Source organism: Chelmon rostratus, chromosome 2 (genome assembly GCF_017976325.1).
Source record: "Chelmon rostratus isolate fCheRos1 chromosome 2, fCheRos1.pri, whole genome shotgun sequence".
Lineage (NCBI taxonomy): Eukaryota > Metazoa > Chordata > Actinopteri > Chaetodontiformes > Chaetodontidae > Chelmon > Chelmon rostratus.
Window position 1 is genome coordinate 1,905,100 of NC_055659.1, and position 24,901 is coordinate 1,930,000.

General features: G+C 45.4%; 1 protein-coding gene across 1 annotated transcript in view; it reads left to right on the plus strand.

Moving 5' to 3' along the window:
* The first annotated feature begins 1,226 nt into the window (after positions 1-1,226).
* mmp24 (matrix metallopeptidase 24) overlaps positions 1,227-24,901 on the plus strand; it is a 57,230-nt gene continuing 33,555 nt past the window's right edge. Inside the window, exon 1 of the mRNA XM_041955134.1 lies at positions 1,227-1,377. Within this exon, the coding sequence (XP_041811068.1) occupies positions 1,243-1,377 (135 nt within the window). The 5' untranslated portion in view covers positions 1,227-1,242. The remainder of the gene's footprint in view (positions 1,378-24,901) is intronic.

Below are 24,901 nucleotides of genomic sequence, written 5' to 3' on the forward strand. Positions count from 1 at the left end.
TGTGACACAGTGCAGCTGTTGTCTTCTAATATAAGCTAAGCTACGCTAACGACCTGGTCTTTCAAAAGATAAAACTTGAGGTGAGGTGAAATATTTCTGGCTTTTTTTCACTGCAGAAGTTGTTTCCTAAAACATGCTCACATCAGGACTTAAGTGTCAGTGTTGGTTACATGCTTGTGTGTGTGTTTGAGTGTGGGTGTGATTATATGTTTAACACTTTGCAATCATAAACAGCAGGCTGTATGCAGCGAACACCTGAGCAGGTGACATACTAACTGATGTATTTGGTGATAAAAAAATGCTGTGTTCAGTTGTCCTTCACGTTACCATTAAAATTCCTGCTTGCCTCAAGGTCCAGGAGGCGTGCAGGTCCTGAGGCGTGCAGGTCCAGGTGTGCAGGTCTAGGAGGTGTGCAGGTCCAGGAGGCGTGCAGGTCCAGGAGGCGTGCAGGTCCAGGTGTGCAGGTCTAGGAGGTGTGCAGGTCCAGGAGGCGTGCAGGTCCAGATGTGCAGGTGCCGGAGGGATGGCAAATTGCAGCCAATCACCTTCTCAGCAGAGCCACTGATACGCTGCAGGTACTGCTCTCTTTGGCAGCAGCAGCAGCGTACCAGCTGGTGATGGAGGAGGTGAGGACGGATACAGTGATGGTGGAGCAGAAGTGAACTTCAGGAAGTATCCCACTGGCTGAATGTGTGGACTTCATGCAGAAGTTCAGATCTTTATTGGTTTTAGGTTGCATTTGTTTAATGTGTGTTTTTGTTCATTCATTGACAGTTTCTTGTTAGAAATTCGCTTTAGGGGAAAAATTTAAATACCGAGTCTTCCTGCCTCTGTAGCGCTCCCCGTGTTGGCAAAGCGGTACTGCAACAACATCCATCACACCTCTCTCTCTCTCTCTCTCTCTCTCTCTCTCTCTCTCTCTCTCTCTCCCCCTGTCCCTCCCCCTTCTCCTCCTCAGTGATACCCGAGCGGACCGACCAACCTGCATCCGCGCTGTCTTGTCGCCAGGCTTCCCCAGCTGTTCCCCCCTACCTAAATGAGCCTGCGCAATGGGCGCTCGTCAAGTGTAGGGAACCAATAGCGCGTCTGCACTGGCGAACCTGGAGAGAGTGAGAGGACACACACACACACAGAGACGGGATGAAGCGGGAGCACACGGACCGTTTCCTCCGGTAAACAAGCGGAGCAGGAGCCTGGACATCACCGGCGGAAAGCGGAGGGGGGGATTTCGGGGACACAGCCATGGCGACGGGAGGAGGAGGAGTGAGGCGGAGGAGGAAAGCGGGGCTCCCGGGATTCTGCTGGAAAACCTGCTACTTTCCCATTTTGTTCTGGGTCGTTTCCGTGTGTGGGGAGGAGAGGACGCTGATTGTAGAGGTAGGCAGTCCAGCGGCGCGCGCGCACAAACACGCTCATTTTGAAGAAAGTGGGAATGTCATCTCTCCACCCTTCTGTTCCCTGGATGTACAGGAATGAGCACCCCCACCTTTACTCCATCAGCTCAGTTTGGCTCCGTCCTAACGCACGCGGGTCGTGCGCTCCTCGGGATGTTTTCATGCGCGTTTCCACGATCCTCGCTCTCATCCTGTCATGAAAGTGATACCCACCCGCCCTGTAAGGAGGGACAGGGAGATAAAAGATTCACGAGTTGGTGAACTGAATTAATTAAAGCAGATCAACAAGAGAGCAGCTTTGGGGGCGGGAGGGGGGCTGGCTGACAATCCTCGCTGTGCTCTTTGTCTTTTGTTTTCAGGCGCTCGGACGAAGCGCGCACTGAACGGTTCCGGTGAATTTACACACAAACGTGGCGAAATGTCTCACCAGGTCTGATTGTTTCCGTTTGCTTTAAGGCTGCTTTCCGGCCGCAGAGCTCCGCTGTCGGCAGATTATTTCTCCTCCGCCGCTCGGCCTGTTGGCGGCGGAGGGAGTCGGTCCAAGATGGTGAGGTGCCGGAGACCGTGTCAGACACCCTGAACACATTCTGCATGGCTGATTTACAGGTTGCTAATCGTGCTTGTTCATGGGTGATCCGGGTTAATAATCCCACGTCTCTTGTGCCAATGGGAAACGCGCAGTGGACAGTGGGGGGGGTTAAAACGTACTGATGTGCACATGCAAAAGGTTGTGTGTTACATCTTTGGTGACTGAGGAGTCTCTGTAATGAGCTCTCGTCAATAAATGGCCATCAGCATGCAGAGAGCATTAAAGTGAAGCTGAATGAGTGTGCTGAACAAAGCATCTCCAGACCCCCCCTCCTCGCTCCCCGTCACCGAGTCCAAATATAGCCTCCCTCCATAATTTATGGAAATGGGAGCGAGTTGGAGGAGAGAAGAGATGGGAAGAGGTGCAGCCAGATGTTTTTCAGATTCTTTTGCAGATGCTGGTCAGTCATGGTCTCCGCCGTCACACACAGACGCCCAGAGAAAGTTCTTTGTTGGTGTGAGCGCAGATGAAACGTGAAACTGTGACTGCTGGGTTATGACATGATGCTCTTACTGAGACTTCCAGCCTGGGCAGGTGAAAGCAGAGCCTCTCCTCACCATGACGCTGATGTTAGTCCAAGCAGACATGTGATGCATTGTTTGCTGAATGTGCACGGTACCTTGCTTGGAAATTTGGGTCAGGTATTATGAAATCCAGCGCTTGCAGAAGTCTTTCGCCTCTGGGGGACGTGATCAGCGGCGTTTTTATTTAGTGATGTTTGCGCTGCTAGTGACACTTTCATTGAGACAAAGGAAGCGCCCGTGGCTGTGCTGAGCGCGCCTGCGAACAGCCGGGGTTCGTCATGCTGCCGTACAAAGGATGAGATGTTTTCCCTGAGAAATCATAATCCTCGCAAAGCTATTGTTGGTACACATCATGCTGATGTGGCCTCACGCAAATGTTCTGTGCCGTTTTTACCACAATTCAAGGTTTCAGTGCGAATTGTTCTGGAGGATCTGCTGGGAGAAATGAGCTGGCTCAAACCCCTCAGTCAGTGTTTGAGCAGATCGAGAAAACAGTTTGTGTGAAAAGGTCTTTTCAGGATTGATTCATGTGCTGATTATCTTCAGAAACTGTAAAACATGCAAACTTTTTGAAATTTTTGTTTGATTAACGGTTGAAAACCCAAATATATTCAGTTTAGAGTACATGAGACAAAGAAAACTGTACATTTTTTGACTAATCAGCAGACGGATCGCTGCAGCTTTACTCATAATATGCTTTGCTTGATCATTTTATAAAAGAAAGCACATCTCCTTCTGTACATGAACAGAAAAACAGTTAACATGGCATCAGACATTCAGTGTTATGATCAGCTTATGGTTTGAAGTGTTTACATATCTTTCTACATGAACTCTGGACCCTTTTTTACATTAAAATGGCCTAAAAGTGCTTCACATCTGTGTAGCTGGTCAAGTATTTTCCGTCTCTTGCGAACAAACGATATTGTGATGTTCTTAACAAAGCTTCTCCTGTGAAGTCACAGCCAGCCAATCGCAGCGCGCTCAGGCTCACATCGTTGCAGCGTCCAGGTTTCTTTGTGTGCAGCCACATGGCTGAGAGGCGAGATGATGTGCAGTCTCCATCTCCTCATTGGAAGTTCAGTGTCACAACAAAGGTGTGAAGGTGTTGAAAACGAGGACGAGGGCTCCTGCCGTCGTACCGTATAACTTACTCTAATTATTAAATGCATGCCCCCTGTTTATGGCAGGTTTTAATAGCACGAGGTTTGGTCTACAAGCGTCTGCCGGCTGCCTGCCCTGTGGTGATAAGAGGCTCAAACACACGATCTGCGCCACAGAGACTCTGTGATTTTAGACGTCCAGGATGTTGTTAACAAGTTGTCTTTGTGTGCTGGCTTTTCTGTCTAACTCGTATTTGATGGTTGATATGCTGCACAGGACGTCTCTGTGCGTTTTAACTCGACGCTGAAGCCATAATTTCACGTGAACATGCTGAGATCTCTTCACGACGACTCTGCGGTGGAGATTTGGTCGCGACTTCGGAAGCAGAGGTCACGTCTGCGACGGCAGGCTGCATGAAAGCATGTTTTGATCATGTTCAACAGCCATTTCTTTGTTTATTTGCTTCACGTGGTGCTCGTCATGTTAAAGCTGAAATAAGCTTTATGCTGGGATGTAATGTCAAAGTGTTTTTTTCTGTAGTTTCTGGGGGTAAACGTGGTATTTGAGGTCTTTCTGATGTCTGCGGTGCCTCACGTGCTGTGATGACCATTTCAAAGGGTTGTGCCATGCTTTGTGTTACAAGGTGCTGCATTGCCTAGTGGTCAGACTGAGGGAAAAATTCACCCGAACAGCTACTTCAGAAATCTGCAGTGGTGGTCGGACAGTCTAAGGCAGGCATCTCAAACCGGTTCCATAAAGGGCCGTGTGGCTGCAGGTTTTCATTCCAACCCAGGAGGAGCACATCAGGCCAACCAATCAACATCAAGGGATCACTTAGTTAACAGCTGAAGACTGAGATCAGCTGATTAATTGATTCTAGCCAGGTGTGTTCCTCCTTGGTTGGAATGAAAACTTGCAACCACGCGGCCCTTTATGGAGTCAGTTTGAGATGCCTGGTCTAAGGCATCAGAGGTGGTGGGCTGCTGTTAGTTCTGCTGGTCTGACACCTGGTGTCACCTGTCCAGTGCTGTCTGCAGCTCGGTGAGGCTGCACCCACTCACAGCAGTGCTTTGAGCTAATGTTAGCATCAGCATGCTAACATACTCACAGTGACGATGTTCAGCAGGTATAAAGTTTCCCATGTTCGCCGTCTTATTTAGCGTGTAAGCACGCTAACAGTTGCTAACTAGCACTACGCGCAAAGCCCAGCTGAGGCTGATGGGAATGCATTTAGTTTTGCAGCCATTCAGTCATTAACCAAAGTGTTGGACACAGTAAAACGTTGAAGGATGTCAGAGGAGGGCCGAAGTTATTACAGTTCATCCTGAGGGGAACATGAATGTCTGAAACAAAGTAATGTGCCCGCAGTGACGCGTTATGCGGGAACAGCGGCTGCAACACGGCAAAGCGTTTGTATTCATTCGTGTTCGCTTCACACAGCGACTGTTCACGTGTCTGCAGGTGTGAAAGGACGCAGACTGAACTTCGTGAACGCCTTTACCTGCAGATGTGTTTGGACTACACGTCATGCAAACTAGTTTGTCTGAAACGTACTGAAGCTTCTACTTTAGTGTTCAGGATGTGCGGTCAGCTGCCATGCGGATACTTTGAGCCTTGAAAATGCTGCAGGAAAAGAAAACTGCTGTTTCTTTTTGTTTTAAAGTCATGTTCCAACAACAAAAAAGGAAACATTGCTGAAATATTTTAACTTGAAACGTGTCAACTTTGACACAATAGGAGGGTTAATGTGTGTGACCAGAACACTGAACGGGGAGTAGATTCGCTCCTCGTGTAAGTTTGTTGATCACTACATATTGTTATAGAGCAGGCTGTTAGCATTTAGCTTCAGAGCTACAAGTTCTCCTTTTTTCCACTTAGAAGCTAATCTGAATCCCCTGCTGTCGCTCCTCATGCTAACACTTTAGCGTTTCGTGGTTTTCGTCCTGTTGGCGTGGATTGACATCAGCTCAGCGAGTTGTGTCAGTCAGCCATCAGCGCCGCGCTCGGCCATGAAGCGCCACACGTCTGCCACCCTCCTCACCTTCAGGTGGTTGCAGCAACACAGAAGCGCTCGGCTCTGCTTTGTCAGCCTGTAATCACAGAGGGAAGATGCAGCTCGGGAGCGAGGCCGGCGCAGCGGAAACACAGATGGTCGGTTAGCAGACGAGTAGAGACGGCGAGGCGGAACGAGGCGTTCGCTTCTTTGTCTGACTCACTGCTCGCTGCTCCTTTGTCTGTTGGCCTGTTTACGCAACAGGTCAGATTTCTGTGGTGAAAACCAACTAAGCTTTGTGTGTTTTGGAAAGAGTGTTTTTGGCTTGCAGGTGCAGACGGTCGTTCTGCTGACTGTAGCTGTTCTGTTGTTTACTGCAGATGGTTAAACGGTAGATTCACCCAACGTTACTGACTGCTGTCAGGCTGTTGAGTGATGGACTGAATTATCGATAGGCTGATAAATAAAGAATGACGGAGTTTATAGATGACAAACAGAGCGACTGGGTGGTGTCGATGGCGTCGTTCAGAACTTTTCTTAATGAGAAGCATCTTAGATTCTTCACTGGGGGACGTTTTTCAAGGTTTGGGCGACTTGTTTTTTTTCTTTTTTAATGAATCTGTGCACAGTCGGTTAATCTGAGCGCTGATAAATGCTGCTGGTTGACGAGACGCTGAGACACACATCACATTTATAGGCTCTGAAGCCAAAAACAATGAGCTGAAAGAGGCCAAACACACACAGCTGGTGTGACACCTCTCACAGTGCTGACGGTTACATGATTCATCAAAGTGAGAGAACAATTGAATTCATAATGAAAATGAATGAAAGGAATACATTAGCCTTATCTGGTCTGATGTGATGAGTGTGAGAAAACATTAGACATCATTGAGTTGGATTGTGTATCTTTTAAATTTTATCTATGCTGCTTATCGAGTCCCAGTTTCTGCTCCAGTGTGGTTAAAAAAAAAAAAAACTAGAGGTCAAATGATGTTTTTTTATTCTTTTCAGAGCTTACTTTGACTTTTATTGTGTCATTAAAATAAGTCAGTTTTTTTAAAAAAAACATCATATGTGTTGTATTTCTACACAATAATGGAAAATCTTAAAAGCAAAAGATCGATGTTGGTCCAGAGTGAATGTGAACCGTCGGTCAAAGCGATAAAGTCCGCAAGGTTTCCAAATCTGATTAAAATATATTCAGACTCACCATGAACATCCTCAACAGTCCTCCGCTTGTTGTAGACGCATCGTCGAACCTTTTCTTTAAAAAGTGAAGCCACACTGAGTGTTTATCACATATCTGTCACGTGTGAGGTCATATCTAACGTGCTTTTGCATTGATGCGTCATGTCGACAGGTCCTGGCAGGTACGTATCCTTTGTTTGCAATAATAAATGGCTAACACTCAGGAACTGATAAGCTCACCTGAAATTCAAATTTATATCATTATTCGGTTCCAAACCCTGTAACAAAGATTCTCCACTTGGTCTGTTCTTGCAATCATTTAGCATTTTAGCATTATCCCATAGCGATCAGTTGTAGCTGCAAAGGCTGCAGCTCATCAACAGTTGCACTCTAATGCAGCTTTTAATGCAGCTTTAAAGACGTGAAAAACAACAACAACTTGGGAGAAAGTCACTTTTTGCTGTCGGTGTGGCTTTAAAGGAGCGTCGTGGAGAGGCACTGAAGCCACACTCCAGTATTATGGATGTGTTGGATGTAGTAGAAAAGTGAGATGTGGGAGAAAAGGTGGATTTGGTGGGATTTGACGGAAAGACAGTATTTCTTCCTCCAGCTCGCTTTCTGTGTGCAGCGTCACCGACTGTGTTTGAAGGTGTTTTCTGACTGGTGAGGTTTACGCTCTCCTGGTGAAAGGAGGCCTCCTCAGAATGGCTGCCAGCCTGTCGACGGTGATGATGATGATGATGGTGGTGATTGTGGTGATGAGGACGATAATACCAACAACAGCGATGATGACTGTGACGCAAAGGCAGGAACGACGACAGACCTCACAGCAGCAGTAATCAGTAAAAAGCCGCGGCGGGGATGAACATGAATGATGCTGATGAAGATGGTGACTGACAGAATGGCCAGGTTTCAGATTGCCATGACGATGATGATGAAGATGACGACAGCGCAGACGGTGGAGTTGATAGTTTTAGAAGATGAAAGTGTGTTTCCAAACCTCTCCGGGCTCGTTCCTGTCTTTTTTCTCCCGCCTCCCATGAGGACAGGAGCTGGGGGAGGAAGGCTGGTCCCGGGGGAGCTGTAAACACTACATTACACCCAAGAAATGGGCTAAACGAGCCCGCAGTGCTGCACTTATCAGAGCGTGTGTGTGTGTGTACACTTTGTAGGCGGGTGTGAATTCACGGCTGTTACTAGTTTTAAGCTTTGTCCTGATTCGCCGTCCTCGGAGTGAAGCGCACACGCTCGCAGCCTGGACTTCGTGTTCACGTCTATTTTTGCAGTCGCCTCCCGCTGCGCGTTCAGAACATTTTGGCTTTTTGATGGACGGCATCATTGTTGTACAGACCTTCCTCCCGCTCTCCCGTTATTCATCCGTCTCCTTCTGTCTCCAGTTTTTGCACTTCCCTCCTCTCCAGCTATTGTCTTTCTCGCCCACCCACGCACACTCCGCTGCACACTCAGTGCAAGCTGCAGCTGTAAATAAGAGGAGTTGTCACTGTGCATTTGATGGGGGTTTTGTGCTGTTCGTACGCAGCGAGCCAGGGACAAACTGCATTTGAAGAGCAGTTTGAAGTAGTTAGGAGGAATGTGGTGGATGGCTCGGCTCAGTCAGACTGCATCATTTCTTCTGCCAACTGCATCCGTGCACAGCAGAAATCTGACGTAGCTGCAAACTTTACAGCTGACAAATCATCTGTTCATCATCGCCCAGTGAACAATCCCCTCAGATCATTCACTGTGAAGCTCATCAAAATGAACAGAACCAAAGAACTGAAAAAGGAATTCAAAGCTAATCATGAGTTTGGTGCCACTTTCTCATCCGGCTCTGGTTAATAAATCATTTATTAAAAATACATAACCCATTAATAAGAGAACTTTGGGTTGCCAGATTGGGGGAAGATATCTCTTGCTGGTGAATAATTGATAATCAAGTCATTAATGAATGATCATGAGTGTGTCACATTATAAAGAGTCATCATACTGCAGTAAAAGTTAATGAGTCATTGATAAAGGGTAATGAGCATTAAAAGGATTTTAGAAAGTTGCATCAGTTGTGGAGGATTCGCAGGATCGATTACTGCAGCAAATTAATTAGCACTTAGCGACATTATTGTGAGTTAAAACTATATTTTTTTATTGTTGATTTATTTTATATGCCGTAAGTTCAGAGGTCAAAAGGTCTGAAGAGTCAGACATTAAGTCAGAGGATGATTTCCAGCCACAGTTCTTTTCACAACCTGGCAACCCAAAGCTTGTTCTCAATACTGAATCATAACTGCTTCATAAAGCATCTGTGTTTGGTTTATTAACCAGCAATAACTCCATTAGTTCCTTCTAAATCCCTTTTTAGAAAGTGTCCGTCCTTCCTGCCTGGTTTTATACTCTTAAGTCGAGTAGCTGAACTTAAACAGTGATGATGAAACGAATAACGCTGTTTGTCTTATTTAACCAGAATGTGTGCAGTGAGCCGCAGACTGATGAAACTGATCAGCTGAAGCTGTTGATAGAACCTGTATCAGGCTTATATAATGAAACGGAGATACAGCAGCAGCAGGAGACAGGACGTCAGGCAGCGGAGGTAGGAAGACTGGATGAAGATGGGGAGAGAGGAGAGGAGGGCAGATGAGGACGCAAGACAGAGAGAAAAATACATGCAAACAGGAAGAGGAAGTGGAGGCACTGACATGTGAAGCAGTGCAGAGTGGAGGAAGCCAAGAAAGAGATTAACTCAAAAGTCAGAAAAAGAGGTGAAGAGTGGGCAGCGGGAGGGGGATGTGTTTGTCCACAGGCAGCAGGGTGGGACGCACCAAGTGTCAATGAAACGCTGTCCTCCGTCCCTGTGATGACGATGTGTCCGTCCTCTTGTCTCTCTGATGTGAGTCATACCTTCTGCAGACTCAGCCTAACAGGGTTCGACCAAATTGCATGCCGTTTTTCCTTGTATACATTTTCAGTGTATTATGCACAGAAGTTTGTTGCAGTTGCATCACCTTCCAGTCTGCACCTGGAGAGGGTTTACAAAGTGCAGCTTTCTTGTCTTATTTTCTATTGTGAGGCTTTAACATGGGGCTGAGTGGGAATCAGTATTTATATTACATACGGTTGGTTGAAATTTATATTTGTATACAAGTTTGAATATTTTGGAAAATTAGCCAGTAGCTAAATGTTGCACAATACATTTTAAGTAATGAACTAAATTAAATCCATTATTATCTGCACAAACTGAGACTCAGCAGATTAGTTCTGTTTCTCCATGTAAACAGATAGATTAATAAAATGTCTACATAAACAAGTCATGACAGGTTTTGCAGACTGTGTTTTGTGTATTTTTTGCTTCAGTCACAGCTAGTTGAAGAGTTTTACTGCACACATGCCAGCAAAAAACTTAAAAAAGTTTAAAAAGCTAGCATCACTTTGTGTTTAACTTGGTTTATAAAGCCGACGTCTATCTAAGCAGAAATCTGGGGTGAGTCAGCGTCACTGTCATTGATAGCTGCCAACATGCAGATTTTCTTCAACATGGTTCACTTCTTTAATGTTACATGTTTGTTTCTTTGTGCTTTCTTCACATTTAAATCAGAATCAGATGAATCTCAGCGACAAACAGGAGACATGCAAAGCTCACATCGTCAGGATGTAGCATGTAATGGTTAATGGACCCTGCTGATCACTTTTTAATACGTGCCAGAAGCTGATACACAGCGAAGTGCTTTCTTGCGGCACATCTCGCCGTAGGTTGCAGCTCTAGATGAGAGTCCAGCAGCGCAGCGGAGCCTCCGAACATGACACACTGAGCAGGACGGAAATGCAAGTGCAGCTCTAATTAAAAATGAATATCAGGCAGGACTCTGCTGTTCAGAGAAAAAGCGTCTTGCTTCTCAGTAAGCTCTCTGGGTGCGGAGCAGAAGGCCGCAGAGCGTGGATTATGTTTGATCACTGTGGTCGCACAGGAAGAGGAAATCATTTCACACTGAGATGTGATTTAATTATGCTACGTGCCTGCAGCTAGTACAGATCATCCCAGTGCTGCACCATAATGTTCATCACTGATCATACAGTAATTTAATTGTTTTTATACATATATTTTTAAACCCAATAGATTATGTTTTTTTTTTTTGCCATAACTTCAAATGAACATGTAAGTGGTTAATTAAAACATGAAATGTACAAAAGGAAAATCAGGCCTTCAGAAACTTCAGATTTTCATTTTCATTTAATTAAACGTCTGTAAAGTCACTATCGCTGAATGAGTTAACAGTGCTAATGAAAGTATAGCAATATTTATATATTTGTAGTATTACGAACTGGGTGTCGACATTCCTAGAAAACATGCTTTATTAAGTTACTGCTGATGCAAAACAAACATTTCCTACTGCTGCAGCTTCACATTAAAAGCATTTGACTGTAGAAAGAACAGTTATTGTGAAGTAATCGCAGGAAATGCAGCATGTTCATCAGTGAGGTTTGCACTGACCACTATTGTTTACCAAAAACACTGAAATATGAAATAATGGAACAAGGAGCAGCTACAGTGAGCTGATGAAGAGCTGCAGGCGACAGGCTGCAAACCAGCTTCAAATTCTCAGAGATACAACCAGCTGCTCTCACTTTCACTGTTCCCTGCTGCCTGCAGACTCCTGCTGCCTGCAGACTCCTGCTGCCTGCAGACTCCTGCTGCGTGCACCATGCAATCAGATCACAATTGCTCTCAGAATGATGGAAAAAGGCTAATTATCGCCTGACTTCTTTATTAATGCACAAATAGTTTGTTTTGCTGCCCCCAGAATTATGTGACCTGTAGTATTAAACTGCATTTTGCTGTTACCACCAGAAACTACGGGTGTCACCAAGTCAGTCAGGACTGAAATCTTCCAGGTTGGCACGTTAAAGAATGTCCAGCTGCAGCCGCTCTGTGTGGAGTTTGCATGTTGTCTTTATATCTGCATGCATTTCCTGCAGGAGTCCAAATACATGCAGGTCAGGTGAAGCTCCTGTAGGCGTGAGGAGGTCAACCTCGCTGACTCCACGTCTTGGCCAACGCATGCTTTATGCCTTTATGCTGCAGTGGAAACACGACGCTGATGAATCACTGTGTAAAGTTGATATAGCGAACTTGATGAGCATTTGTCCACTTACACAGCCTGCAGATTCAGAACAGCATCATTCATTTGGAGTCGTGTTTCTTCCCGTCTGGTGATTGGTATTCACTCTCTTTTTGCTCTGTTTGATCTCCACAACTCCTGAGGAAAAGCATCTAGCGCTTGTAGCCGCTAAATGTTCCACTTTCTTCGGCATCTCGTCTCTGACTGTGTCTGTCTGCTGTTTGTGAGCGTTGGGTTTATCAGAGCTGCCTGCAGCTGCTGAAACAGTCGAGTCGCAGGTTGGAAAAACAAAACCATTTGAACGACAGTAAAAATCTCCGTAGAGCTGAACGGAGCTGCAGAGAGTGGAGATAAATCTCTGTTTCACGTCATTTGATCCACTGCAAACATAAAAGTATTGATTATAGCAGCTTCAAATGTTTGATTTTTGGACGATGAGCTCGGAGGAGTGATGATACCTGACCGCGTCCTGACCCACCTTTGAGAGCAGTAAAAGGATTTTAACAGAAGTCCGCTAACAGAACAGAGCTACTTCCCACGTCCTTCCATCCTTCTATCAGGCCTCCTCCTCTCCTCGGCTCCCTCCATCCATCAAATGTCCATTGATCTGTTGATAGATCTGTTCATCCATCTGTCCATCACTCCACGCTGAGCGCGTGGACGCCGCGGTCGAGCCTTTGTTGCATCCTGAGAAGTTTCCCTTTGAAGTGATGCTGTGATGATCCGCCAGCGTCTCCGGTGCCGCGCTGTCATTGTTCTGATGTTTCTGGACTTCACAGAGGTCAGCTGTCAATCCAGCAGTGGTGCTGTGATGTCAGGGCTTTTCTGAGGATTAGGTCTTCAGCTCAGTAACTATGCAGATGGTAATTAGTTGTGCAGCAAGAAGGAACTGAAAGACGTGCAGCGAGTCAAAGGTCGTTTCTGCAGTTTTCAGTACATTTTAGTCGATCAGCAACAGGATGGCAAAATATGTAAAGAAACAATAAACCAGCGAAGAAATGTTTGACTTTTTCAGAATAACATTTCACCTGAAACTTCTCCTTTTATGGTTCAGAACAATAACAATGTGTGTCATGGTGGAAGGTGAGACCAGATTTATGCTTGACGGGGGGGGGGGGGGGGGGTTAATAGGAGTCCTCAGTCCTCTATGAGATCAGCTGTGTCATGCTGTAATATGTCCTCCAGTAGCTGTGTTTGCATCCTTTCATTTCTTTGTGACGCTGAGCAGCAGACGTGTCGACGTGGTGTTTCTGTAGCTGTCGCAGTCCTGGCACGTAGTTCCATCAGTGGTTCTGTATCAGCGTCAGGCGTGCCGGGCCTTCGTCGTCATGTGGTTGACGCTGTGAAACGGTCACCATAAATCAAGCTTTAGGGCGTGAAGGTCGGGGTTGTGGCCTGTGGTGCATCTGACATCAGTGCATGAGATCAGAGTTCTTCTCCCATCACAGACCAGCAATAAATCATTTCCTTTTTATCAGTCGTAGCTGTGATCTGTTCCTGACCGTAACCACGGCGCAGGAGGCGCGAACAGATCCTGCAGAAAGTGAGCGTTTTAAAAACTGACCTGACTCATGAACATTGTCATCAAAAATGTTAAAAACTGTAAATTTTCTCTCTTCTTAAATCTCCATATGAGCGATAAAACTCTCAGACCTTTCATCATCTATATCCTGGCAGTCATTGATCGGTGTGTCTTCCAGCACGTGGCCTGTGTGTTATTTGATGCTACAGACATGAGGTCATAGCTATGAGGCCATCAGTCCCACCTGAGTGTTCATCACAAGGGTTTCACATTGCATGAACGTGTGTGTGTGTGTGTGCGTGTGTGTGTGTGTGTGTTTGTGTGTGTGTGTCCTTTACAATCTGAGTGTATCCATCCATTTTCCTCCTCTTACCCGTGTCGGGTCGTGGTGGCAGCAGACTGAATTCCAGACCTTCGTCCCTCCCAACACGTTCCCAAACCAGTTGAGATAAATAATCTCTCCGGTGTGTTCTGGTTCTGCTCTGGGTGTCCAGCAGTCAGACTTACTCAGGAGGATCCTGGAGGATCCTGGATGTCTGGTGCAAACTGACACAAATTTGTGTCCATTCGCTTCTTTGCATTGACTTTGTAATCACGCTGTGTGAAGCATTTGCTTCATGTTTGGTGTGAAGACGCCACACCCGACAGAGGAAGCTCATTTCAGCCGCTCGTATCCACGACCTCAGTCCTTCAGTAACAACCTTGTGACGGGAGATGAGGGTTGGAACAAAGATCGTCCGGTTCGTCAGAAGCTTCGTCTGCCGGTTCAGCTCCGTCTTCGCCACAACGACTGCGTGACTGACGGTGCTGCGCCGATCCGTCCTCAGCTAATTAGATCATTTGTTCCTGTAAATAAGTGTCCAGCATCGTGATGCTGCTCGACCCAACCACGGCTCCAGCTGCTGCTTGATTAGTCGATCAATCATTTTGTCTGTAGAATGTCTGAAAATAATGAAAAATGTCCATCGCAAGCTGACGTCTTCGAGTGCTGTTTATCCAATCAACAGTCAAAAGATACTGAATTTATTTAAAACTGAGGAAAGCAGAAAGTATTGGTACTTTTAATGCAGTCAAGGATCTGAATACTTCTTCCACCCACATACTTCTGGGTTTCTAAAACTCTTCCAACCCACGGGACAAACTTCTGAACTGCATTGTCATCAAGTTAAAAACACGACTGTTATTTTGGGTTTCTGAAAAGTTTGACATTTTCGAGACAGAGACGGCAACAATTTGCCATTTGGCAGATGCTTTTATCCAAAGTGCCTCACAGCGACGTGACTGCATACATTTGAAGCTTGGATTGCCCCGGTGGGAGCTGAACCCTGAACCCTCAGTGCGTTAGTGCTCTGTTACTACAGATCACGGTCAGCATTCCTGCGGTCGCTGCTCAGATTCAGCTTTTACCTCCACGTATAAAGTCTGCAGCTCAGTCGTCAGAAAAGTTGATGATGAAGATAATTGCAAAGCTGCAGGAGGAAAATGAACGGCCATTTTTAAAATACTTTGGATGCTGCACCTGCACACATAAATGGTACACGGCTGCTTTAATAGACACGTTGGTGTCGATGTCAGCAGGAAGAGGTGGGGGTCAAAGCTCCAGCCTGCGATCAGTGGACGGCCCACTCCACCTCCTGAGCCACAGCCACCCTGTCACATCTCATTCCTTGCATTTAATGCATTTTTGCATTCATCAGATCAAAAACCGTCTACAGAGCTGCACAGAGGTGACAGGTAAAGCTCTCCAGCCCTCCTGCTGCCCCGAGCGACACGTCAGGAAGCCAGAAATCGAGCCACCAGTCGGGTTTTTACGGCCTCTTCAGATACCCCCTGAGCCGCAGCGCTCGCATTCAACTGACAGATGAGAAACAATCACAGGAGGCAGCGTGTGAGCGCCACGAAGGCTGCGAGAGAAAGCTTTTCTGAACGTCTGTGACAGATGCATCCCTGGCAGTGAGGGCCTGTTGTCGTGTGAGACGGAGGGCTGCCGACGAGAGACGAAGAGTGTTTGCGTTTGTTTGGATTCAGGAAACCGAAGCTCTTTGGTCAGGGTTGAAGATCGTGGTCTCAGTTACATGCTAACAACACTGCTCCGTGCTTCAGGCCTCTGCAGACTTTAATCTTCCTCCTGGGAGGAAAACGTTGAGTATCAACATTTTACAACCTGCTGGATGTAATGACAAACAACATGTTCCTCATTAGATGGAGGGCAGGAAGTGATTTCACTCACAGTGCTGATGTTTTGTGTCGTTTACGGCTGCTCAAATCAATCAAACAGAGAAACAGCGAGGAGGTTTTTTCGAGTAGCAAAAGCTGTTGTTTTTAAAGGTGAAAAATGCAGGAAACTGATGAAAAACGCTGGAAAAAATGACTTGTTAATCGTCTTCCGTGGGGAGGGCCGAGTTGGACGATGGTGGAAAAGCTGTAACATTAGCTTTTGTTTTCAGTCTGTGGTGATGGATTTGAAGTAACAGCTACAAGCAACGCGATAAACGGAAACATTCAGCACTGCGGCGCTGAAAACGCTGACCGGCGTCTGCAGGTGTTCAGGGCGCCTTCAGCCCCAACAGCCTTCACCAATCAGGTCGACCTGTATGAAGCCTGAGATGCGAAGATCAGGTATATAAGAAAACCACATATCACCTGCTGCACCGCTTCCTGCTGCTTGTTAAACTTCCTGGTTCTGCTCCAGATGTAAGAAAACCTCATTCAAACTCTGACTGACATTTCTAATGACGCAAATAAGTAAAAACGCAGCTGTGGAGCAGCTTGACTCAACAAGTACGAAGAGTGTGACTTTTCTTTTTAAACAAAGAAACGTTGCCGTTTCAATATTTAACAAACAACTTTTCCCATAAGCCCTCGACCGCTGTGGATCCAACAGGGCGACTTGTGACCCTCCGGTCACAAGTCGCGTCCTCAGATCCGCCTGCCCATTGGCTCCTCGGCGGACAGGGGGAATCCTCCCTGACAGAACGATGCCGACTCCTTTTATCCTTTCGGAAACAGAAAAGAGCAGCAGCAGCCGTTTGCTCTCTGGTGCCACAACAAACTCTGATTTCATTCATTAATCACTCGCCGCTCGCCGCCGCCGACTGTGTTGACTTTTGATTTCTTCTGTGGAATCTGATTATGGTGCGAGATGTTTGCAGGGACAGGAAGAAGCGAGGCTGGGGGGGTCCGCGAGTACACAGAGTCCAGAGTGATTCACTTCTCTTCTCTGTGGGATCAGATCAGAGTTTTTATCCTGCTCAGAGAGACGAGAACTGAACCGCAGCTACACTTCAGTCTTACACTTTACTGCAGTTCAAAGGGAAGTATTATACTTTTACTGCACTACATTTATTTGACTAGATTTTACTAACTATATATAAAATATTATTAGCTCCAACACACCAACTACAACAGTAAAATGCTCCTTACCAGCACGTCCTCATACCTAAATGACTCCCAAACCAACATATATGACTGCTGACGAGCATCAGCGTCAGGCGCACTGGACCTTCATCACGATCGCCATCGTCGTCTTGGTTAGATTTAGGAGAAGATCATGTTTGGCTTAAAATAAGCGCGTTGCTGTTGACTCATGACTCAACCTGAGTAAGTTTTATTAGTTAAAATACATCAGCAGTGACTCAGTTTCACATGAGCGACAGTCTCCTGCGTTTGTTTGACCTTCGTTCTCATGCAGACTTTCTTGCTCTTTGCACTACGTCGCCGGACTTCTTGCTGTCATAAAAACTTCGACCATCAGAGGTCGCGGTTGCTCCTTACACATGAATGCAGCAGTGATTAAAACCCAGTGAGATAACTGATGATAGAAACAGTCACTGGGCCGTTTTTCTGCAGTACGTGAGCTTCAACCCTTCAAAGATAAAACTTTATTAATCCAACGCAAAGAACAAAAGAGACAATAGAAAAGGGTACAGACTGAAAATCAACTACATATATGGACATTATATACAAGCATATAAAAATATTATTCTCAGGACGTTTTTCCTTTTATTTGAATGATGATCTAAGATGTGTGTGGAGCGATGAGGAGGCTGTAACCTTCCTCACAATAATGATTAACAGAAATGACTTCCATCGTTTGAGCTTTGATTCAATGACGTCATCTCGTTGCGTCTCTTCTTCTGCGATGTTTTAATGGCCCAGACCATAGAAGTAGCTCCACCTGCTGTTTCTCTCCGTCAACTAGCTCGTCATACTTGCAGAACAGTAACGGATGGTAACGTGCATCAGCTTGCATTTACTCTTTGCAGATTTGTTGGATATTCTGTTAGTGCTTGGTCAGACTCTTGTTCTTTGAATAGGTGTTTCCTCGCCTGAATCAGCAGCTCAGCAGAGCGCGCTCACTTCCCTCCAGGTGCTGCTGGTTTCTTCTCTGTGGTTTAAGGTGGTTCGCAGCAAAAGTTGAGACGTACTTGATTTGTGACACCCAGGGGAGTTTGATTATGAGCACTGTGTCTGTAATGTTTGGTACCAGCCACGACCAAACTGCTGAAATAAAAGGCAGACGCACTGATGGCTGTGACGTTCAGAGAGTGGTGGCAGATGTGATTCATTTAAATTAGCATTTTCCTGCCCTTGGACTCCACGTGCATTTCTTTATGTCGCGCTTTAATCTTCATTTCATTTTTCTGCCATTTGTAATTATTTCTTTAATTTTTGGATGAGATCTTCCAGTTGACATAAATATTTCCTGAGAGTTAAGATGAAATGATCAGTCTGTTGATAGAAATAGAGTTTATCAACAACAAATTTGTTGATTGATCAAAAATTTCAAACATTTTCCAGGAAAAAGTGGTTAAAAAATAACAAAACTTGCTGTTTCCAGATTTGTAAATGTTATAATTAGTATTTCCACAGTTATCTGACATCATATAAGACAAAAAATCAACTGATTTATCAAGAAAATAACAACAAATAGATATAGACTAAGCTGCACATACACTTGCAGCTTTCTGGAGCTCACAGTTTTTGCCGTGTTCAGGATTTTATTGTTCCTGTTCTCTACTTTTGGGTCAGTTTTTTTCTGCGTCTTCTCAGTGAAGCCTAGAAACAGAAGATAACAGCACCTTGAGGTAGTTTCTCAAACTGATGTTGGAGGAAATATTCAGCGTGATAAACAGCCCAGTTATCAGGTCGTACGCACGCCTCGGACGGGGAAGCGCCCGGCGGGTTGCACCCGCTGCACTCAAGCTGAGAGACGGTAAATAGTTTAACAGGAGAGACGAGGTCTATTTTTATCACAGCAGACAGACGGAGGAGACACAGTGGCAGGATGGCTGACGCACAGGTTGAGGCATCAGAGAGAGACAGACGGACAGAGACAGCCAATCAGGTCGTCAGACAGGCAGGTGGACATAGATTAAAACGGACAGGCTGAGAGGGAAAATAGAAAGTCAGTTCCCACTGCACATTTCTGCTCCTTTATGTTGTAATTTCCAATTTTATGTTGTGACGACTCTGTGGTCGAGCTCTGGATGGGTTTAGGCACAGAAACCACCTGCTTAGAGCCAAGAGCCAATCAGGTTTGGCTTAAAATGCCTGATTTATTTGCCACGAACACGTCCTGAGCTCATACACGTTAACCTCTAATCTGAACTACGACACTCTGATACCTGAACGGGCTGAAATACTGAATCTGTACATTATTAAAAGTCACTATTTTAATAGTCAGTTACTAGTTTGTGAGCAGATTTCAACTTTCTCTGACTTTTTTTCAACCAAACATTTATCCGTAACCAAAAATGGCCTTTAGTTGCAGCCTTGAATGCTTCGTGTATAAACAGTGTAATCAGATGCGTTCGTGGACAGCTGGTTTTTGTCACATGTCACAGTTCTCCTCCGGCTTTTATCCAGTTTGAACATTTAGATATCTGAAAGATTAGTGAAAGAAGCACTTTGATCGAGGTTCGCTCTGGTCTGCACGTCGCTGTGTGAGCGTCCTCAAGGGTAGAAATAGTTTCTGCCTCTTCGCAGTAGCATCCATGATGTTTTCTGATAAATCCGGTTTTAATGTATCGTCCAGTTTCAGGACCATGAAGCACAGAATGCTCCCTCTGTTGAGGGACGAGGATCAGCTTCTCAGGTTGATCCTGCCCTGGTTGACACAGCAGCACTGTTGTAGTGACAAGACATTCGTTTTACATTGAATCAGATGACATTTGAATGCAACATGCAGCACTGCAAGTTGTCATTTCTTTGCATTGGCTGCATTCACTGTTAGCCGTTAGCATGTTTGAAGCAGCTCGTCGTGAATGAGCGTCTGTCTGCTGCTGATTCAGTCCTGCAGCTCTGTAACAAGCTCCTTCAGCTGTGTTTAGAAGAAGTGACCTGAGAAATGTGCCGAACAAAAAGATGAATACAGCTTCAGTTTGAGACACTGAGAAGCAGAAGCAGATAAAACCTTCGAGTGTCCCTGTTTCTAAAGGTTTGATGTTGTTTCCAGGAGCAACAGGTGGAAGCAAAGTGCTGCAGGAGGCTCCAGAGCCGCAGTCAGGGTCCCGGTTCGGGCAGCGGGGTTCGGACCGGGGGCGGCAGCTCTGTTTGCTGCTGGTGTTTGGTGTAATTTATGTAACTGAAGAGATGAGCAGTCTAAAAGAGAGAGGGAGCGAGTGGGCGAGCCGGAGAACAGTCTCTCATGCAGGACCAGGATCTGGTGCTGGACCCTCACTGATGATGAGGATGATGATGCTGCTCATCACTCTCACATATGAAATCACACCAACCTGCAGTCAGTCCAGCTGATGCTTTTCATTTCCACTCATTCTGTTACTTCCTGTGGGAGAATGTAACTAAGTACTGTACTTAAATACAGTTTTGAGGTACTTGTACTTTATGCTCGTACTCCATATTTAATAACAAAGTTACAAGTCACTGCAGATTCAGGTTATTATGAATGTTATGAATGATGACATATGATCAAAAGGTAAATTACAGTCGTGTATAAACTACATTAACGAGCCACAACGTTAAAGTGATGAACACGTTCATACAACGATTATAATCCAGTGATATAATCACTCTGAAGTAATTCTGTATTTTTACTTCTCTCAGTATATTTTTCACTTGAGACAGAGTATCTTACCCTGCAGTACTGCAACTGTTACTGAAGTAAAATACCTGAGTACTTCTTCCACCGCTGAGTATTTCTGTGGAACAGGATTTCTTTTCATTCACTCGGTGCGTTCACTGTCCTCTGCTGCTCTAACAGGTCCTTTAACAGCCTGAACACATCATCGGTCTGCATCTCACAATGACACATACAAGCTTTTCCTCCTGAAGACGGTGTCCTCTGAAGCCTTTTCACCGTTATAGATGAGTCAGAAATAACTGCGACGTGTCTGGACTCTACATGGAGGGTGAGGCGCTGCAGCAGCTCCACCCCCTCCCCTGCTCTCTGTCGCCTCTGATATCCGTTGTTTTAATTATTTTGAGCAGCGCAAGCTTTTCGGGTGGTTTCTTATGTTTTGTCTTGTGGTAATTTGTCCGTATTGATCTGTGGCAGGAAGCTTTTCAACCAAAAACAGTGAGTGACGACTCTGCAGTCAGTGCAGCTCTCTGGATAGTAACACTCTGCAGCTTTTATTCTGCCACAGGTGCACTGTCGGCTGACTTATGAACTACAACGTGTACCTGTAATGCTGCTCTTTCATTGGTTAAATCACAAATGCAGTGCATGGATTATTGATTGGTTTCACAGGAAAAACACCTTGAAAAACAGTTGCAGCAGCCTCTCACGATATGTGATATTTAACCATTAATCCTCAACTTGCTCATTTTATTCGTTGTTGTTATGGATTCATGACCCGACCTCCACCCTGAGACATTTCACAGCACTTCCTGCTTCGCTCCTCACAGACAGAGTACAGTTTGTCTGTGCAGAAAATGTGAACGCCAGTCATTTTTAATCGTCTTAACAAGTGGTCGTCCTGCTGGAGACCGTCTCTGGTTACGTCCCAGCACCGGTGCAGCAGTGTGAGGACGCTGGACAGGAGACAGCTTCACTCTGTCCACATTTTGCTCCCGGCCTTCATCTTCCTCGCGTCTTCTCTCACGGTTTAATTTCAAAGATGTCGGATATAAAGGGAGACATTAGCTTCATGCTTTTGGGATGATTTCATCAGATCAACCAGCTGAGCGCAGGATGAGTAAGCAGAAAGTGACTGTTGACCCCTGGATAATCGTTGGTGCTGCTCCAGGCTCGAAAAATAAAAAACGTAGTTAAAATTCTGAAGCTCACTTCGCCTTCCTGCCTCCCCCACTCGCACCAAACTGACAGCATTCTGCTCTATAAGCATGGAAATTCATTTTGTCAGCTCAGCAAAAGCAAACTGCAGGAGCACAGAGAGCAGCTTGTGCAACGAGCTCTTTTTTGTTGTGCGAGTTTTATTTTATTTAGATTTATATATTTTGTTCGCTGACATCCTCTGAGGCCGGCGGGGGGTGGGGGGTGGGGGTGGGGGTGGGGGGGGGGTTCTGAAGTTCAGCTTCAGACTCGCTGCACCCAGCCAGCAGCAGTAACAACAGTCAGGATTCAGTGCACACTCACAAGCTTCATGCAAGTGAAATGTGATTTAAAGCATTAAAGCATAGATAATATATTTAAATTAAAACACTTTGGTGATTGTGTTGTGGCCTCCTGCGTTTTTTGATTTTTTATTCTTCGTCTCAAACTGTTTGCAACCGAACCTGAGCCCTGTGAGCATTTTCACACTCGCCTCTTTGTTTGGATGATAAGTCTGCACAGTTATCCACAAACGATGCAAAGCATTAACTTCACAAAGCTTTATTAACATCGTGTGTAACACCAGGATTAATGTTATTTGCATAAATTGCAGGCATCATAAAACTGGTATCGAATGACTGATAACTACAGATGTTATAGTAACAAAGCCGATTTAAACATCTTAAAAAAAACAGCATAGAAACACATTTTGATTTGATATTTTGACAGTTTATTTCAAAGTTCTGCAGTTTTTACTGTATTTTCAGTAGAAGAAGAAGCAGATGAAAGCACCTTTACCTTCCTCATTGAAGACGTGATTGTTAGCAGCAAGAACAGGAACGTTCAGGACAGGAGCTGAGCTTTGCTGATGGTTTGATTTATCGATTGAGCGTCCTGAAGGTGTGGCTCAGTCATTTGTCCTGCGGTGGAGGGAAAAGCTCCTCCTTTCAGGCCGGACGCAGCCTCTCTGTGGGGCTGCTGCTCCTCCTCTGCTCCTCTCTGGATGATTGTGTTTCTCAGCTGTTTTCTTCACGTGTGTGTGTGTGTGTGTGTGTGTGTGTGTGTGTGTGTGTGTGTGTGTGTGTGTGTGTGTCGCTGCGGATGAATCACTGCCCACCAGCTAAGAGAAGCGATTTTGTTCAGGTATGAATATTAATTAAACATGCAGCAACAGAAACATAAATCACCGGGTTTTATCTCGTCTGTGATTGATGGTACTGTACTCGTGTTGTATGAAACTCTCTGCGTGTGTGTGTGAGAGAGAGAGAGAGAGAGCGAGAGAGAGTGTGTGTGTGCACGTGTGCGTGTGTATTTGTGTGTTTTCAGAGCTTTGATGGCACTGTAGTAATTGTTGTATAATAGCAGCTGGTGAATTATTTAATGCAGATTGCTTCCTCTGAGCCAGCAGCAGCTGGCCCACTCGTAAGCAGAGTGCACACACACACACACACACACACACACACACACACACACACACACACACACACACAGTCATCTTTCCATCACTTCAGGGGACATTACATTGACTTACATTCATTTCCTGGACCCTTGCACTCACCTTAACCTAAATCTTCACTTGTGTTTTGTCCACATAAGGAAGACAAGTCCCCACAACATAATATATGTACACACACACACACACACACTCTTAAATACTGGCACACACAGGGGTGAAAGGATACACACATATCCAGTGACACACATCGACGTATACATGGATGCACTTACACACACACACACACACACACATACATACTGACTAATGCAGTATCAAGGTCCTCTGAGACTTCATTGCAAAGTGTGTGTGTGTGTGTGTGTGTGTGTGTGTGTGTGTGTGTGTGCAGCAGCTTCTTCAGGCTCCAGTTCTCAGTTCAAATGAAACATGAACATTAGCATCAGTGTGTATGATATAACTGTTTGTATGAGATTAGGAGACACGAGAGCTGAGGAACTTCATTCATGAGGAAATCTCAGCTGTCGCTCGTTGGCTCTCGTAGATTGAGCCGTGTGATCACTGCTTTTGTCTGTTTCTTGTAACTCGACAGTTGCAGTGAAATTGTTTTGCTGATTCCCGCCTGGAGCTCTATTTTTTTTATTATTATTATAGAACAGAATTGAATTACGGGAATCAGATTGAGATGTTTTGTGAGAGAACAGCGTCGCTGTCGCCGCCACAGATTGAGGCGTTTTTAATTGGATTGTAAACAGTCAGTTTCCTTTGGGCTCGCGGACCACGTGGTGCCCTGCGCTGACATTTACGCTCAGGATTAAAAGCAGATTATAATCACAGTCTAAATACATTTGCTAAACGCTCAGCAGTTACCTGGCTGGAAACAAACGTGTCAGTCCGACAGGCTCATCAGTCTGGACCTGACAGTCAGACAGTCGTCTGTGTCGTGTGACGTGTTATTCAGAGCAGCGATCTGAAGATGATTAGGACCAGTGGTGAAATGTAACTAAGTACATTTACTCAAGTACTGTTAAGTAAGTTGAGTATGTTCTTCTCATGTCACTTTCTGCTTGTTCTGTCCACACACCTGGACATTCCTCTGGTCACACCTGCAAACACACCGCAGATGACAGAGCGGCGTTAACAGCCCCAAATAACAGAAACTACTAAAACACAACTTTAATTCATAACCTCTGTTTGTTTGTTTAATTCATAATTTGTCCTCTTTTTTTTCTTGGCCTCATGGCACTATTAAAAAACATTTAAAAATGTTAACCATGTGCTTGTTACCGTAACCATGACAACAAAGGAGCCCTAGTCTTAACGACGTGGTAAATTTAACCCAAATCTTTGTTTTGTGCCTAAACTGAGCCGAACCTTCACCATAAAACATTGAACGTGCGTCTGTCTGTTCATCAAAAACCTGATTCTGTCCTGTATCAGGTCCCCCCCCCCCCCCCCCCCCCCTTTTTGTTTCAGTGTCTTCTTTCCTCTTTTCACATGACGATGTATTTGCTTTATTCCCTCACTCGTGTCTGTAAGGTTGTGTCGTCAGTCAGTCCGTCTGTGTTCAGACGGGGAATATTTCTCTCTGGGGGGGGGTGACGGACTGAATCCCTCAGCTCTGGTAACCTCCCTGCGTCCGTCATGGTGGTTAGTCAGACGTTCATGTTGTAGCTGAGTGCTGGTTGCAGGGCTGAGAGAGGCTGGCACACACTTTGAAATATTAATGACCGACTGTAGAGAAGGACTCAGCCTCCCCCTCGTTACCCTCCTCCCTCCTTTCTCTCTGCTGC